The sequence below is a fragment of the Lissotriton vulgaris genome, chromosome 6 (assembly GCF_964263255.1).
Source record: "Lissotriton vulgaris chromosome 6, aLisVul1.2, whole genome shotgun sequence".
Lineage (NCBI taxonomy): Eukaryota > Metazoa > Chordata > Amphibia > Caudata > Salamandridae > Lissotriton > Lissotriton vulgaris.
This window is the reverse complement of record NC_141694.1, coordinates 1270237962-1270256226: the sequence shown is the minus strand read 5'-3', so window position 1 is coordinate 1270256226 and position 18265 is coordinate 1270237962. Positions and strand designations below refer to the sequence as shown.

General features: G+C 43.8%; 1 protein-coding gene and 1 pseudogene across 1 annotated transcript in view; one reads left to right on the top strand and one right to left on the bottom strand.

Annotated features, from left to right (window-relative positions):
- The window catches only part of CNKSR3 (CNKSR family member 3), a 211473-nt gene that overhangs the window by 179640 nt on the left and 13568 nt on the right, over nt 1-18265 (top strand). The window contains exon 12 of the mRNA XM_086927390.1: nt 5069-5158. Within this exon, the coding sequence (XP_086783516.1) occupies nt 5069-5158 (90 nt within the window). The remainder of the gene's footprint in view (nt 1-5068; nt 5159-18265) is intronic.
- LOC147708756 (28S ribosomal RNA) lies at nt 9838-10882 on the bottom strand (annotated as a pseudogene).

The window sequence follows — 18265 nt, the reverse complement described above, 5'->3', positions numbered from 1 at the left end:
CCCACCACCTCAGGCCGATGTTGTTCAACTACAGCTCGGGCACTGTGCCAACTCCACAGCCGGGCATCACGGACTCGTAGGCCGTAATCTTCTGAGCACCACAGCTCCGGTTCCCGGGGTCCGATTCGGAATCGGAAAGCAGGTCTCGCCTCACCCGTGGTTCATCTTCACGGATACTTCAATGAAGGGCAGGATAGATGACTGGATAGACGTGGGACGTTACGAGGGTCTCAGGAGCCCTGTGCTCACGCGGCCATTTTGGTCACACGCGAAGCTCCTCCCCCCCACCGTCCATTATTTAAAGCTAAAAACAGGTTTGTTCACCTACATGTGGGTATGCTTTAGTAGCAATTATTGGACAGGATCAGTTTCTTGTACCTTGCTGGCACTTTCTTGTATGTTGTCTCTTATGTCATGTCCTTGTATTTTGCAATGGTTCCTAACTATCCATTAGGGCTCAGCTTGTTGAACCACCAAATAGTATAAAGTCCAGTTGGGTTTTCACAGTGATCACCAAACATGCAAGTAACCTCAACTGAAATTTAGTATTTGTAGCTTGGCTTCGTACAGTTTAAATAACGGCTCTCCTGAAAACCTGACTGGAATTTACACTTCATGGTTAGATGGACCAAGCCCTTCCTTCAAAACAAGACTACATTGTGAATATGCTCAATAGATACAGGCCATGAACAATCAAGAACAGAAACGGGAAAAGAACAAGACTAGCCTTTGCCCTTATTTTTTGGCAAATTATACAACAGTTTCCCACCTTAAATGAAAATTTCCCCTCTTGACATTTAGAAAAGAGCTTAAGTTTCCCCCACATCCCAGCCACTTGATCACGCTCCCTTCTTGTCCAATAGGCATGCTTTTTGTAAATTTTACCCTGCTCTTTAGGTCTTGCCTGTGGCAGCACATGCGCTGCATGTACTCTCTCTTGCAAGAGATATTGTATGCAACCAGGGACTCGCATTCTCCCATTGCATAACATGTGTTGGCTTCATTGTTACTCCTATTTGCTCCATAACAAACAAAGTGTAACAATGGGTCAACAGAAAAATAGTGCAGCTATCTATATGACTGTGTGCGTGAAAGAGGAACACAATCCCTGAATCCAAAGTATTCTTGGTGAAAAAATGTTCCCATCAGATACCCGTCCTGTACCGCCCTACATCACTTGGGATCCTTCACCCGAAGGAAGTGGAAAGAACCACTTAGGATTAGGTAGATTGTGACCTAATCACAGTGTGAGGGAATATAAAGTGTGTGGGTCTGAAAGTTTCTTAATGGTATCAGGGGGCACAGAAAATTAACAAAAAGCAGTGCAAGAGGTGCTCATTGTAGCGTGTGAAAGTGAAAGAATTAATATTGGGTTGTGGGAGTGGAAAAGAAGTTTATTGGGGTCCTACCCACACCCAAGGCTAAAAAACAGTGCGAGTAGTGGTAACAAATAACTACTCAGATTTTGGTCGACATGTTTCTGCAGTATTCATTGGTTCAAAAGATACCAGTCTGCTTCATCAGGACCTTCTTATAATTAAAGTGCAACTGCTGAATTACAAGTGTTTAGTGTGTATTAAAAAATCATATCACCTGCAAGCACCAGTGGATATGATCCAAGTCATTGAGCAATGGACAGACACACATAAAAAACAACAAAGAAACACACAGTTAATGACGAAAGCTGCAACGCATAGAGATAGGCTCAAAATGTACATATATGCTAAACAATTTATGGTCAGTGTTTGTAACATTAATCAAACATATAAGCCAGGTACATATATCCTGTTTTTTTTTAAGCCAAGCTTATATTCACTCACCCATGTTCTGGGGAATGTACTCTCCACCTCACCCGGCAACAGCTCAGGTACAAATGGAGCACCGCTCTATTAGATGTGAACAAAAAAACGAGATGAAAGAGGAAGAGCTCACTAGAACTCAATCTGAAAACACTTTCCTTCTATCACTGGGGATTTTTATACAGTGATAGAGGTGAGTTACTGCTGTTACTGTGATATTCAACCATAGGTAACTGTAATCTTGCTTTAATTAGCACAGACTGCACTATTGAGTCTACTCAGGCATGGTTAAAAATAATACGTAATAGCCCTGTTTAATGTGATGGATAAGGCGATCTATTATATCTATGTAGATATTAAACCACCATGCGCAAAAAATAGGCACTCTTGACCATCATATACTAACTATTTTCGAATTGCCATATTGTCTATTAAGTCTTACAGTGACCATTCAGCGCGCGTATGAGTGTTGCCGCTGTGTTCTAAGTCAGAAATGCTAACTCGCCTGTTGGGCTGTTCTTGCTTAATCTAGTAACATTCGAGTTCACCCGTGAAGTATATAAAGTATTCACAGACCCAGAGTGGTCTCTGAAAACGGAGAACTATCCGCCCCAACCATTCTGCTTCTCAACCGCCCCGCCTCGCTTACCTGTCCGTCGGTACTCCTCGCCTTCCTCTAGGCGGCAACACTCATACGCGCGCTGAATGGTCACTGTAAGACTTAATAGACAATATGGCAATTCGAAAATAGTTAGTATATGATGGTCAAGAGTGCCTATTTTTTGCGCATGGTGGTTTAATATCTACATAGATATAATAGATCGCCTTATCCATCACATTAAACAGGGCTATTACGTATTATTTTTAACCATGCCTGAGTAGACTCAATAGTGCAGTCTGTGCTAATTAAAGCAAGATTACAGTTACCTATGGTTGAATATCACAGTAACAGCAGTAACTCACCTCTATCACTGTATAAAAATCCCCAGTGATAGAAGGAAAGTGTTTTCAGATTGAGTTCTAGTGAGCTCTTCCTCTTTCATCTCGTTTTTTTGTTCACATCTAATAGAGCGGTGCTCCATTTGTACCTGAGCTGTTGCCGGGTGAGGTGGAGAGTACATTCCCCAGAACATGGGTGAGTGAATATAAGCTTGGCTTAAAAAAAAACCAGGATATATGTACCTGGCTTATATGTTTGATTAATGTTACAAACACTGACCATAAATTGTTTGGCATATATGTACATTTTGAGCCTATCTCTATGCGTTGCAGCTTTCGTCATTAACTGTGTGTTTCTTTGTTGTTTTTTATGTGTGTCTGTCCATTGCTCAATGACCTGGATCATATCCACTGGTGCTTGCAGGTGATATGATTTTTTAATACACACTAAACACTTGTAATTCAGCAGTTGCACTTTAATTATAAGAAGGTCCTGATGAAGCAGACTGGTATCTTTTGAACCAATGAATACTGCAGAAACATGTCGACCAAAATCTGAGTAGTTATTTGTTACCACTACTCGCACTGTTTTTTAGCCTTGGGTGTGGGTAGGACCCCAATAAACTTCTTTTCCACTCCCACAACCCAATATTAATTCTTTCACTTTCACACGCTACAATGAGCACCTTTTGCACTGCTTTTTGTTAATTTTCTGTGCCCCCTGATACCATTAAGAAACTTTCAGACCCACACACTTTATATTCCCTCACACTGTGATTAGGTCACAATCTACCTAATCCTAAGTGGTTCTTTCCACTTCCTTCGGGTGAAGGATCCCAAGTGATGTAGGGCGGTACAGGACGGGTATCTGATGGGAACATATTTTTTCACCAAGAATACTTTGGATTCGGGGATTGTGTTCCTCTTTCACGCACACAGTCATATAGATAGCTGCACTATTTTTCTGTTGACCCATTGTTACACTTTGTTTGTTATGGAGTTATAGGGACTGTAACAATGCCAGGTCATTAAATATTTCCCATTCAGGCCCCCCTTTAGTGTATTATACTCCTATTTGCTGCCTTCTAATTGGCCAGTTTGTGCTGGCTTCACTTCCTCTTCTTTTGGCTGGAGCATGGACCAAGTACGGACTGCTTCAGCTTGATTGCTGTCCTTTCGCTGATCGAACTTTTATCAAGGTGCTATTTTTATTTTTCTCCTTTCCTGTCGTCCTTGGTGAACCCCTTGCAGCTGTGTTTTACTTTATTATTATAACACACTCTTCAAAGAAGCCCTTTTCTCTTTTGAACTGGATGTTTAATCTGACAACAGATGTTATCTGCTTTCATTGGGTCAACAGATGTTATCGGTTTTCTAGAATATTTGCATTAAGTCCTGGATATGGGCGCAATTACTTTCTTTGTGATAGCATTTTTTACCAAATGGCAATCATTTTTTTTACGCATGGTTAGATTAACTGATTTGCTCAGAATCGCTGGGGTGTTCTGCGGAGACCGAACAAGCATCGCCAAAGTCAATAGGTCACTCCTTTGAGACTATTGTTTCTGCCATTGTTTTTTATTCATTCTGTAAAGCCTAGGCATTGCTGACTTTGGCAGTAATTTGTAGCTATACTGTATGCTGCTATGCAGCATGACTAAAAATAATACATAAAAAGACAGTTGCATCCAGCGTTAATGCACTTTAAATTTAGAAGGAAAAAAAAGTGCATTAGCCTCGGCTGTGTCATTGTGATTTTTAAAAATTATTTTTTAGCAGCTCAGCAAAGTATCCATTTTGCTGTACAGCATGGCCACTAATCCTTGCCAAAGCCAATATCTTCTATGGCCAAGGCCTATTGGCTTTGCCAATGATTGTTTTGCATATCCCTTCCATTTTCTCCATTGAATTGCTACTTCATTTGCTGGTCTGCTGTATGTTTTGTACAGTTATTTCCTTATTTGTTTTGTACGTATCATTGATTTGTATCTGCCCAGATGAAGATGTCTACTGTTTCACCTTCTGAACCTAGGTGCATGCTATTCAAATATCCCTAATCTGTAAAAAAAAATAAAAGATGATTGGGAAAGGGCCGTTCATATTGATGAGCATGATGTGGGCTCCTGAGCCTGCCTTTTTTAATTTGTGTAATTGTTATAATTGACCTGTGATTCATTAATTAGTTCTCCAGAGTTGGTTTATTTGGTGTTTCTCGCTTTCCCATGTCAAGTAAAAAGCACAAAGTTTGTGTGTTTCGAGCTGTCTAATGGCACGTGTTGACCTTGACCGTAATCATGGATGCTTTATATTTCCCTCTCCATTCTCTGTAGGCAGACCTCGACCACTATCTATGCCCGCAGAAGCAAGCTGGCTTGTGAACGCAGAACCCTCTTCCAGGCCCAGAACCCCAGGGAGGAAAGGCAAGTACATGAAACCTGTATTGACGATTGTACTTGTATGAATCTCATGGTCTTATGTTGAGATGGTGAATTTTTTACCGAATCAATGTGACTGTCAAAATGTGTTATTTGGGTTCAGTTGGTTGTTTATAAGGAGGAAGGTTTCCAACTACTGAGTTTGCAGGATAATTTTGAGTGCTTTCAATAAGGAGCTGTAGAGGGCAAGTCATGCCAGATCGCCCTCCAATCATCATATATTCAAAGATCTAGCACTGACGGGCACCTTCTCAAATGTTTGTGTATAAAGGATTGATATGGGGGATATTCTTATCTTTACCCAAATCCAGCTGTTCGTTTGCACAGTCTGACCTAATCCTCTGTGCCCACTTGATTAATATTTTTAAACAGATACAAGAAGAAAAGTGGTCAGTCAAGTCACTCAACATACAGCATACCCACTCTAGTTAAGTGTATGTGTACTACAAAGAAAAATTTGTAGAGAAATGAGAAAGTATCTCACTTGCGCACCACCAGAGAAGGTACTGGTAGGTTCTCACCAGCTTGCCACGTTTTTATCATCATCGATAACTTTCTCAAACAAAAAAGAAAATTGTGCCCAGTGAAAAAAGGTATAGAGAAAAAACATACACTAGAGACCCCTTGAAAAAATGAGACACAAGAAGTCTCTAATAAAATTGAGCTACACTCACACACATACTTGTAACTTTTTAATCCGAAATGTGAGTCTGCCCAGCATTAAAAACACGGCATGTTGTAAACCACTTCAAGGAAGGCCAACATTGCCTGTTGTATATTAGCGGCAAACTCGTCGGGCACCCGAGGTCCGCAATCGCCTCCCTGGACATCTAGCAATAAATCAAGAGTGACTGACAAACACACAGAAAACAATAAAGGTATTAATTAAAAACGGACATGTGGCTAAGAGAGAGCACCCAGTCCTTTGCTAAAAAGTGGTAATATTTACCTAGTGAGAGCCATGGGCCCACATACCAGCTCTCACTTAGTCACAAGGGTGTGTATGGTTTATACTTTCGATCCCTTTACATAGCACAATCGTTGCTTACAAGTTCATCTGTGGAAATAGACATATCTCATTATGTGTTTCTAAACTGTGCCACTAAAAATAGCACAAAATCATTAAAGTGGATTCCAACACAAGCTCGACCCCCAATTTCACTCGCAAGCATGCCCCGGTGTCTCGCAAATGCTGACTTAATCTCATCAATTCAATTAAAAGCAATGTCACTTTGCATCATACTTGTTGCACAACATTGTCTTGCTTCCTATTTTGGCCATGCCTGAGCCACTGCGAACTGCCCAGGCATGATGGCTGGACAACGTGTGACCTAATTACAACCTTGTCCACAGCCTTCTATTCATTCTCCAAGGCTGCATCACTCATAACGCCCTCTTCACAAAAAACGTACTCTTACCGCATCACCAAGGATCTCCACGCGGTAATTCAACCCGGTATGTTGCTCACGAGCGATTTCCTTACATTTCAACAAGACACGGTCAACCTCCATGTGAATCATGACATTTTCATCGGCACATGACCCCCGTTACGTGCTCCTTGTCATTACTGATAACTCTGGCGCCATATTTAAATGTCAAACAGTCTCTACTAAAACCAGGATATTCCTATTGTGGCGTACTATCGGCGATGCATGTTGATTTTAATACACTTAGGGTAGTGGCAGTCCGGGACTGTGTACTTCCCTATATCTGGTCCATGGATACATGTTCACTGGGCGCATGATACTACTGTTGCATTGCTAATACGTATGCATGCTGGCTATATGAGTGTGATGGCGGAATGCTTTAGATGGCCTTGATGTTATCCTGAGTAGCCAAAAATAATGTACTAGTTCTCATACTCCATAGTATTTGTTTAGGGTATTTCTAAAGCGCTAACTGTCGCTCCGAAAGGAGCATCCTAACGCTGAACAAGTGTACAATACAATGGTAAACCTAAATGGCAGCCATTACAAAACCGTCTGACAAACTGTAAATCCAGGTTTTTAAATGCTTCCTGAAGACGTTCTCCTGAGCAAGGAGTCTGAGGTCTTTGGGCATGGCATTCCATGCCTTTGATGCCCGTACGGTGAAGGTCCTACCTCCCTTGGTTTTATACTGGAATCTAGGGATAATAGGTATGTAGTTTTGGTTCGCACTGGCCTCATTTTGATACCTCAGTTGAGAAGTAGTGGTATTGGGGCCGTGCCACACTGTGAAATCTGGTTCTCACCAGTACCCCATACGAGGAAGATATAGGGAGTTTCATATATCAGTACATTGAAAACCGGGGCATTTAAAGAGGGCGCCTGAACCCCTTATCTTGACAGTGGGGATGCAATGGTGACTCATATTGGTAGAGTAGTCTGACTGCGATCGGTTAAAACAGACAGGAAGTATAATTATTGCAGTGAAATAGAGGTCGAGCTTGTGTTTGAATCCACATAAATGATTTTTTTGCTATTTCCAGCGGGACCGTTTAGAAACACATAATGAGATGTCTATTTCCACAGATGAACTTGTAAGCAACGATTGTGCTATGTGAAGGGATCAAAAGTATAAACGATACACACCCTTGCGACTAAGTGATAGCTGGTATGTGGGATCTAGGCTCTCACTAGGTAAATATTACGACTTTAACAAAGGATTAGGTGCTATATTGTAGCCACATGTCCGTTTTTAATTAATACCTGTACTGAAATAAGCTATGATTTGGGGGTATTTCTCTCTAAATAAATCTCTTTATTTTCTGCGAGTTTGTCAGTCACTCTTGATTTATTGCTAGATGTCCAGGGAGGTGATTGCTGACCTTGGTTGCCCTGACGAGTTTGCTGCTAATGTATGAAACATGTTGGCCGTCCTTGAAGTGGTTTACAACATGCCGTGTTTTTAATACTTGGCAGACTCACATTTCGGATTAAAAAGTTACAAGTATGTGTGTGTGTGTAGCTCAATTTTGTTAGACTTCTTGTCACATTTTTCACGGGGTCTCTATTGTATGTTTTTTCTGTACACCTTTCACTGGACACAATCTTAAAATATTAATCAAGTGGGCACAGAGGATTAGGTCAGACTGTGTAAACGAACAGCTGGTTTTGGGTAAAGATAAGAATATCCCCCCCATATCAATCCTTTATACACAAATTTGAGAAGGTGCCCAACAGTGCCAGATCTTTGATGTTTGAATATATGATAATTAGAGGGTGATCTGGCACGTCTTGCCCTCTACAGTATCTTTTTGTGTTGCAGGTGCCCATCAATGCCAGATCTTTGAAGGGTAATTTGGGGGCCAAATTATTACTGTTGTCCACAAATCCTAACAATGACCTCCATTACGTTGTAAACAAATTTCAGTGGAAGTTTTTAAAGATGATAGTAACGTCCTTGCAAAGCTGGGCTTCATTTGTACAGTGATCGTAGTTAATAAAATAAAACATGTTTGTGCGTGAATGAAGACTCCAGTCCCCACAGTGGACGAAGTCCATTCGGCGTTGGATAAAATTACATGAAAGAAGCCCTAGTTTGTCCACTTCTTAAATAAAACTAGGGGTGGGCAGAAAACTCCACTCTGACAGCGTAGTCACACCTTCTCCCCGGGCTCGGTCACACCTTCCGAACCCTAGCCAGGCCGGGGAGAGCCTCCCTGGGCCCCGGTGGAGCCCCGTCCCCAGCGCACGGACCCTCTGATGGCTTGCAGGGCAGGGGGCTCACGCACCCCGGGGCCGGCTGGACGGAGCTTAAGCCCCGGGCCCCGTCCCAGCTTCCGAACCGTAGCCAGGCCGGGGAGAGCCTCCCCGGGCCCCGGTGGAGCCCCGTTCCCAGCGCCCAGACCCAGTAATGGCTTGCAGGACGGGGGGCTCACGCACCCCGGGGCCGGCTGGACGGAGCTCAAGCCCTGGGCCCGGTCCCACCTTCCGAACCCTAGCCAGGCCGGGGAGAGCCTACCTGGGGCCCGGTGGAGCCTCGTCCCCAGCGCACGGACCCTTAGCCGGACCCAAGGAGGGTTAAACCCAGGCCACGTCCACTCCCCGACGGCCTGCCCGGGGAGCACATTTTTCTCGACTATTAAGCCCCTACATAGTGGGAGCTTACAGAACTCTAGGGAAGGACAAAAGTTGAAGTTAGCCCGGCCGCCTGCCTGCAGGCCCATCTGGTCACCCAGCCTGCAGGCCCATCTGGTCACCCAGCCTGCAGGCCCATCTGGTCGCGCAGCCAGGCGACCCATCTGGTCGCGCAGCCAGGCGACCCATCTGGTCGCGCAGACAGGCGACCAGATGGCCCAGCGCCCAGATGGCCTGGGAGGCTGTCGTACCCAGTCGCCCTTGCAGTCCAGCGAGGGTGGCCGGGCGCACCAAGGCAGCCGCTCTGGAGCTTCCTTCCCCCAGGTGGCTGCTGCTCACCTCCCTGCCCGACTTGCCCGGGAGCAGCGGGAATGGGAGGCCATCTGGTCACCCTGCTGACCCGCAAGGGATGGTGGCCCCCGTCCCCCGGTGGGGCAGGGACAGGAGAGGGAGGCCCCCGTGCCGAAGGGCACATGGTGGAGGCAGCCTCTCACGGACCCGTGTTAACCCCTCCGCGTCCCTCCCGCCGGCCCAGCGGCAGAGGGACCCATCCCTGGGTGTGGTGGAGGGCGGCGTCCGCGGGCACCCACGCACGGAGAGACAAAAGCTTGGCTCAGAGGATGACTTTCAATAGATCTCAGTGAGGTAGCTGCTCTGCTACTTACGAAACCCTGACACAGAATCAGGTCGGCTATGAATGATTTAGAACCGGGTGTCTCACGAACATGCGGTGCACTAAGGGCGATGGAGGCGGCCCCCTTCCGTCCGCGCTCCGGTCCCAAAGCGAGCGGCTCTACGCACCGGCCGCCCCGAGAGAGGCCGGCTATCCCAGGCCAACCGAGGCTCCACGGCACTGCGGTATCGTTACGGTTTAGGGGGGGATTCTGACTTAGAAGCGTTCAGTCATAATCCCATAGATGGTAGCTTCGCCCCATTGGCTCCTCAGCCAAGCACATACACCAAATGTCTGAACCTGCGGTTCCTCTCGTACTGAGCAGGATTACTATTGCAACAACACATCAGTAGGGTAAAACTAACCTGTCTCACGACGGTCTAAACCCAGCTCACATTTCCTATTAGTGGGTGAACAATCCAACGCTTCGTGAATTCTGCTTCACAATGATAGGAAGAGCTGACATCGAAGGACCAAAAAGCGACGTCGCTATGAACGCTTGGCCGCCACAAGCCAGTTATCCCTGTGGTAACTTTTCGGACACCTCTTGCTTGAAACCCAAAAAGTCAGAAGTATGGTGAGGCCCCGCTTTCACAGTCTGTATTCATACTGAAAATCCAGATCCAACGAGCTTTTGCCCTTCTGCTCCGCGGGAGGTTTCTGTCCTCCCTGAGCTCGCCTTAGGACACCTGCGTTATCGTTTGACAGGCGTACCGCCCCAGTCAAACTCCCCACCTGCCACTGTCCCCGGAGCGGGTCGCGCCCGGCGGGCACCGGGCGCTTGGAGCCAGAAGCGAGAGCCCCACGGGGCTCGCCCCCCCCCCCCCCCCCGGCTCACCGGGAAAGTGAAAAAACGATAAGAGTAGTGGTATTTCACCAGTGGCCCGAGGGCCTCCCACTTATCCTACACCTCTCATGCCTCTTCACAGTGCCAGACTAGAGTCAAGCTCAACTGGGTCTTCTTTAGCAGGACATCAATAATCAATGTGTGATATTTATGTGAATGCGATTATTTGAGACCTATTCATCATTCAAGACATTTCAAAAAGTACGATGTACACACTATATCTATATTGTTATAAGCACACATATATAAAACAAAAAAATACACATCTACAAATTGCACATCTAATTAGAAAGCACATCTATTAAAATTCACATCTATAAAATTCACATCTATACTAACTCTTATATAAACCTATGTGTTCAAACATTATGTTTTATAAGGGTGACGTGTGCTGCAAAAAAAGTGTACATCTCAGTATGAGTTTGATACTCAATTGTCCATGAATACTTGGCACATTTTAAGAGTGTCCATTAAAGTAGTCCGGCAAACATTTTTCTTGAATGGAAATGCCATTTGTAGACCTAAATCAGCCAGAACAACATCAATACATTGAGGCCAGATACCACGACATCCTACGATAAAGCCATGAAATTTAACAGTTTTGCATTTTGTGAGATCTTTGATTTGCTGTGACAGATCCTGATAGTATTTCACCTTACTCTCAAACACTAATTCAAGGGAATTTTGAGAGTTTTCATAACGAATTGAAACATCAATCACTACAGCTGTACCATTTTTGGTAAAAACTACATCTGGTTTTCGTAGTTCTCCTTGATTATTCTTAACATGAGGTTCCCTATATGCCATCCAACCACAACGTTTTGCTCTGTCAATGAGCAATTCCAGAATTTTGTTATGTCTCTTTATTCTAATATCCTTGGTCTTAGGACATGCACCTGAGATATGAGAAATTGTTTAACAAACATCATTACAATACCTACATGTAGCAAATGCACGATTTCTTCCCCTGGTAATGGTTTCTCTGGTATATAAAACATTTCCTCTTAACATCAGCGCAGCTATGTACTGGTTTTCTTTCATTTTGTTATGCTTGCTGATCCAGAAGTTTGAGGTTGGATTACATGCTAAGTATTTTATACCATCACCTTGGACAGGGAGATTAGCCCATTTCTCAAACCATGTTGCAAACAAATTCAAATCATAACTCCGAAAGCAACTGTCCAAAATGTTTAGTTTTTGTGTTTTTGATCGTTATCAATGTTTTCATTTATATTTTCTCCTACATACATAAATGAATGCGCTATGTACAAGTCTGAAGCTGCCCTGAGATACAATAAACTATTGAGACCATCACATGCGTATGCAGGAAGGTGTAGAAGGTGTTTGACATACTTTTTTATTGTTTGATTAAAAACATTGAACGTTTTTGCTTCTGTTCCTGTCATTTCTAATTTGAATGATAGTTTAGGTACCAAGTACTGGCACAACATTTCAATTTTCTGCGTGGGCTTAAGTGATAGGTTATCAAGTTTTTGAGCCCAATTGACAAGAACCTCATTGATTTGGTTGTTGCTTGTATGACCAGTGTGTGGATCAAGGTTCAATCCGAGGTATCTCTCACTTTCTCCTGGAAGAATATTTTCAATATTTTCTCTTTCAAATTGCCATGGTTTACAGTTGTTAGTCAATATTTTATCTTTATGGTGACTGATATAGAATCCATGTGTTTTTTTTCACATTCCGTTTTAATCCTGTAGCTTTACTGAACTTTTCAATGATCTTCAGATTTGTACTCGTTCCTTCCCAGGTACTGCTGAGTACTGCGATGGCAAAGGCGAGAGCGGTGATTTGCTCAATAAGACCATCTGATCCAAATGTGAAGCCCTTGCCATTTTTCTGAAGGTCACTGATCAGAGGATCCATGGCAATGTTAAATAGTAGTGGGGATAAAGAGTCACCTTGTTTGACCCCAGATTTAATTGTTTTAATTTCAGGAGTTGCTTCGTTGTTCTTTGCCTTGGAAGATGTTGTTGAGCCAGTGTATAGGTCTTTTATTATTTCTTTGATGTTTGGTGGAACTCTTTGCCTTGCGAGACTCTGTATAATGTGACCATGGCTGACTAAGTCGAAGGCTTTTGATATATCAATGAACATAACCGCTAATGAGTGACTGTTTTTTCCTGCTCCTTTTATGATATTTTGCAGGAGTCAGATTCTCAAGACAACCTCTCACCTTCATGAAGCCTTTTTGTCTCGTATTGAATTCAACAAAAAATGAGTCTTCTAGTTAATATTTTTGTGAATAACTTCATGAATGCAGTACTGATGGTAATTGGACGCCAGTTACTGATTTTTGTAAGTTCACTATTCGGTACATTCTTGGGTATAAAAATTGACCGGTTCTTTTTGATAATTTCTGGTACTCTTCTCATCAACAACCAAGATGTTAGAACTCTGGGCAGCAGTCTTGGTTGTCTTCTGTGCACTTTATTTAGTTCATTCAGACATATCTTATCAGACCCTCCTGCTTTCTTTAGATTGGAGCTCTCAAAGGCATGAGTTATTTCGAGCAGTGTTATTTCTTTGCAAAGACTATCAATTTCATAGTCCTCTGGTATTCGATCTATCGGCATGAATTTAGGTTTCTTTTTGTTTTCTTTTTCAATTATGCCTTTGTAGTATTGAAAGATTTCATCAGCACTGATTTGGCAAGTGGCATCTTCTGCCCCATCAGTGATAATCCTGGCAATTTTCTTTTTGTCTTTTTTAAACATTGCCTGTTATTCTTTATAGCTGCCCTTTGCTTTTGCATAATTTTTCTTGTGCGTCCGATTAAGTCTTCCATTTTTCTTGTCGTTTTTTTGTTATCATGTTTCCTATTGAGGCATTCTGGTGCTCATGTTGAGCAGAGTTCATTGGCTCATTATTGATTTCACTTGGTGGTTCATTTGTTGTTACAAGTGCTAGAGCAGGACTTGTATCAGTGGTGTTTTCTGCGATATAAATCACTACTTCATTCATCAGATCCATAGCAGCATCGTGCTGCTCTACGTTTTGAATGTATTTCTCGATTTCTGATATTCTTTCTTCCAGTTCATCAAAGTTCTTGATTTTTTTGCGCACGTTTTCGATTGATAAAGTCTCTGTGCTTTTCTGTTGTTACTTCCACTGTAACCTCTGGTTCATCGCAAGAGTCATTTTCAGAAACATTTGATGCTTGCAATACATCTTTTGTGTATTTTTTACTTTTATCTCTTCTTTTTTCTGCAATTTGTTTTCTGTTCTTGTTGTCAAAATGTGGAACCATCAGCGCGTTAATATTCCTCTTATTTTCATATACTTTTTCCAATTCTGCTAGTAGCAGTATGTTCGAGGCATATGGGCTGCAGATGGTACATTATGAATAGATCGCCATCTGGTGTTGGGCTCGGATGATTGCACTTTGTTTTTCTCTTGGAGAGTCTTTTGTATGTTGGTGACTCCTCCCTTAGTTGGTAGTGCGCATGGGCATCGGCTCCATCCTTAGATTGTTTTTTTCCGCCATCGGGTTCGGATGAAGATCGAGACGCTCCAGATCAACTTCAGAAGAAAGTGATTTTTCGGCGCGTATTCCCTTTCCAATTCGACAGTATTGTTAGAGAACGCGTTCCTTTCCATTCCGACGCGTTACAAATTCAAAATAGAAGAGAAAAACTTGGATCTACGTCGAAGAACAGGAGACCTTTCTCGACGCAGTCAAGCCCGGAGTCCATGGAAAGGACTCCATTCAAAAAATGTCCATCGTGTGGTGCTAAGTTCCCACACAAGGACCTACACGAGGTGTGCAACCTCTGTCTATCGCCTGAACACGAATCCAGGGACTGCGAAGCCTGCGCAGCATTCTCCTCCAAGCTAACGATTAGAAATCGTCGAGCTCAAAGACACGAGGCTTCCAGAATGCAGGCGGAGGCAATCCCGGAGCTGTTCGGAGACGAACAAATCGAGGAAGAAGAGGACCAGTCGGGGTCGGAAGGGGACCAGTCGGAGGTTGAAGAACTCTTCGAGCAACAAACCGTGAGTGACGACGTCCCCTTACCGAAAAACCGACCCCGTGCGGTAACGACCCCGCCCTCGGGCCCGGTCAAACCGCTGAAAAAAGTTTCCGACGCCCCGCCCTCGGGCCCGGCAACGAAACCGAAACTGAAACCGAAACACTCGGAATCCCACCACGTCGGATCCGAGAAAAGGGCGACATCGACTTCGACACCGAGGCTGCATACAAAGGAGAGCTCGGTATCGAAACATTCCATGTCGAAAAAGAAATCTGATGTATCGCCCAAAAGACACTCGATACCCAAAAAGTCGGAATCGAGCAGACATTCGGTGTCGAAAACAGAAAGATCTGAAGATCGAAAACAAAAACAGCTCTCGGAACCAGGACCCTCGGTACCGATTCAAGAGCAACAAACAGATCCCAAACAAAAGATCTTGTTTATTGACCCACAAACTGGGAAAGTGGTCACGAAGAAGAGAAAGAGTGAACAGTCAGAAGATAAACCTCTTCCTTCAAAAAAGAGAACAATGGGGACGAACATAACTCCTCCTGCTTCTCCTCGTCCTAGAGACACACCCTCTTCTCCTATTCCTCACAATAGGCCACATATTCCTACACCCTCCACACCAAGACCAGCTACACCTCAGTCAGATGTAGACAGTGATATAGGGGAGGGAGAACCTCAAGGGGATGACGAATCTATCCCAGATGAGGAAGATCCATGGGAAAATTACGATGTAGGGTCAGATGAGGACAACGACCCAGAGCTATACCCCTCAAAGCCTTCACCACCTGATGATAACACAGGTTTTGTGCAGCTCATTAATAGGGCAGCAAAATATCACAAACTAGATATGCACACAGAACCTCAGATAGAGGATTTCTTGTTAGAGACTCTACCTAGTGCACAGAGAACATCAGGTACTCTTCCTATGCTAAAGGGTCTTCTCACTCACACAGAAGAAATATTCGAAAACCCAGTGAGAGCCAGGGTGTTAAACCCAAGAATCGATAAAAAATACAAAGCGGCTCCAAAGGACCCAATATTTATTAGAGGGCATGTACCTCTAGACTCGCTGGTGGTCTCAAACGCTCGTAAAAGAGCAAACTCATTATCTACAGGAGAGGCTCCTCCACCAGATAAAGAGTCGAAGTTAATAGATGCATCAGGCAAAAGAGTAGCATCACAGGCAGCGAATAGCTGGCGTATAGCTAAAACACAAGCACTACTCGCACGTTACGACAGGGCACATTACGATGAGTTAGAAAAACTTCTCACACATCTTCCAAAAGAACATCAGAAGAAGGCAGACCAATTAATACAGGAAGGTAAAATAATAACCAATACTTCCATTAAGTGTGCATTAGACGCAGCAGACACTGCAGCAAGGTCTATTAACACTAGTGTCCTGCTAAGAAGGCACGCATGGCTTAGAATCTCAGGATTCAAACAAGAAGTTCAAACAGCCCTACTGAACAGACCATTTGATCAGAAGACATTGTTTGGTTCAAGTACAGACGAGAAATTAGAAAAGATGAAGAAAGATACGGAAACGGCTAAGTCAATGGGAGCATTGCAACAGCCAACGCACAGAGGTTCCTTTCGTAGATCCACCTATAGAGGGGGCTCAAAAAACACAGGAACAAATCAGCAATCCACATCTTTCACACCAACATCACCCAGAGGTAATTCAAGAGGTAATTACAGAGGTAACAACAATAAGGGTAGAGGCCGCGGAAATAATAACAACCGCAACGCCTCAACACCAAAACAGTGACTTCATAGAACTCCCCCCAGACCACATAACACCGGTCGGGGGACGTCTATCACAGTTCCTACCTGTCTGGGAAAACATCACGTCAGACAAGTGGGTGAGACAAATTATCCAACATGGTTATTGCCTAGAACTCACAGCTACCCCACCAAACATCCCCCCCAAACAGCGTCCAATGAGTCAGGATCATCTGACATTGTTAAGAGAAGAAGTGCTAGCACTTCTACAAAAGCATGCAATAGAGAAGGTCCCAAAGGATCAACAAGGAACAGGAGTATACTCTCTATACTTCCTGATCCCCAAAAAGGACGGGTCCCTACGACCAATATTAGACCTCAGACCTCTCAATGCTTACATAAATTCGGAACACTTCCACATGGTCACGCTCCAACAAGTACTCCCTTTACTGAAGAAAGGGGACTTTCTTTCTACACTGGATCTAAAAGACGCTTACTTTCATATCCCAATTCACAAAGCCCACAGAAAATACCTAAGGTTTGTGTTAGAAGGACAACACTACCAGTTCAAGGTCCTTCCGTTCGGTGTCACAACAGCACCGAGAGTTTTCACAAAATGCCTAGCTGTGGTGGCAGCACACCTAAGAAGACAACAAATACATGTCTTCCCATACTTGGACGATTGGCTAATAAAGGCCAAATCAAAGGAAGAATGTCTTCACAACACACAGAAGACAATTCAACTGCTGCACCACCTAGGGTTTACGGTGAACTACAAAAAATCACACCTGCAACCAAACCAGATCCAGCAATACCTGGGGGCTACAGTAGACACAGAAAAGGCAATAGCATACCCCAACCCAATCAGAGTACAGACAATGGTCGGGTTAATACAAAGATTTCAACCACAACACTCACTACCAGCACGAGTGTTTATGCAACTATTAGGCATGATGTCCTCTTGCATACTGCTAATACCACATGCCAGACTACAAATGCGCCCACTACAAGAGTGTCTAGCGACACAGTGGAATCAGGCTCAAGGTCAGATTACAGATCTGGTGTTGGTAAACGACCGGACGTATCGCTCTCTGAAGTGGTGGAACACAGAAAACATTTCCAAGGGACGGTCGTTCCTAGAGCCAATTCCACAAGTAATAATAACAGCGGACGCATCGCTCTCCGGATGGGGAGCGCATATGGACAAATACACAGTACAGGGGAAGTGGAGTGCGCAGCAAAAGAAACTGCACATCAACTACCTAGAACTATTAGCAATATTTCTAGCACTAAAAGCTTTCCAAATGCAAATAACAAACAAGGCAGTCCTGATCAGAACAGACAACATGACTGCAATGTATTATATTCAAAAACAGGGGGGGACACACTCTCTCCAACTGTCCAAACTAGCACAGGACATATGGAGATGGGCCATTCCTCAAAAGATCTACTTGTTAGCGGAACACCTACCAGGAATTCAAAATCAAATAGCAGACATCCTAAGCAGACAGTCAGAACAAGTTCACGAATGGGAGCTGCACGACCAAATACTACAGCCATTCTTCCAAAAATGGGGGCAACCAGAGATAGATCTGTTTGCAAATCATCAGAACGCAAAATGCAAACAATTCACATCCAGGTACCCACACCAAAGGTCCCAGGGCAATGCACTGTGGATAAATTGGTCCAACAAATTTGCTTACGCGTTCCCTCCTCTACCACTAATTCCATTACTGGTGAGGAAACTGCAGCAACACTCAATGACAATGATACTAGTGGCACCCA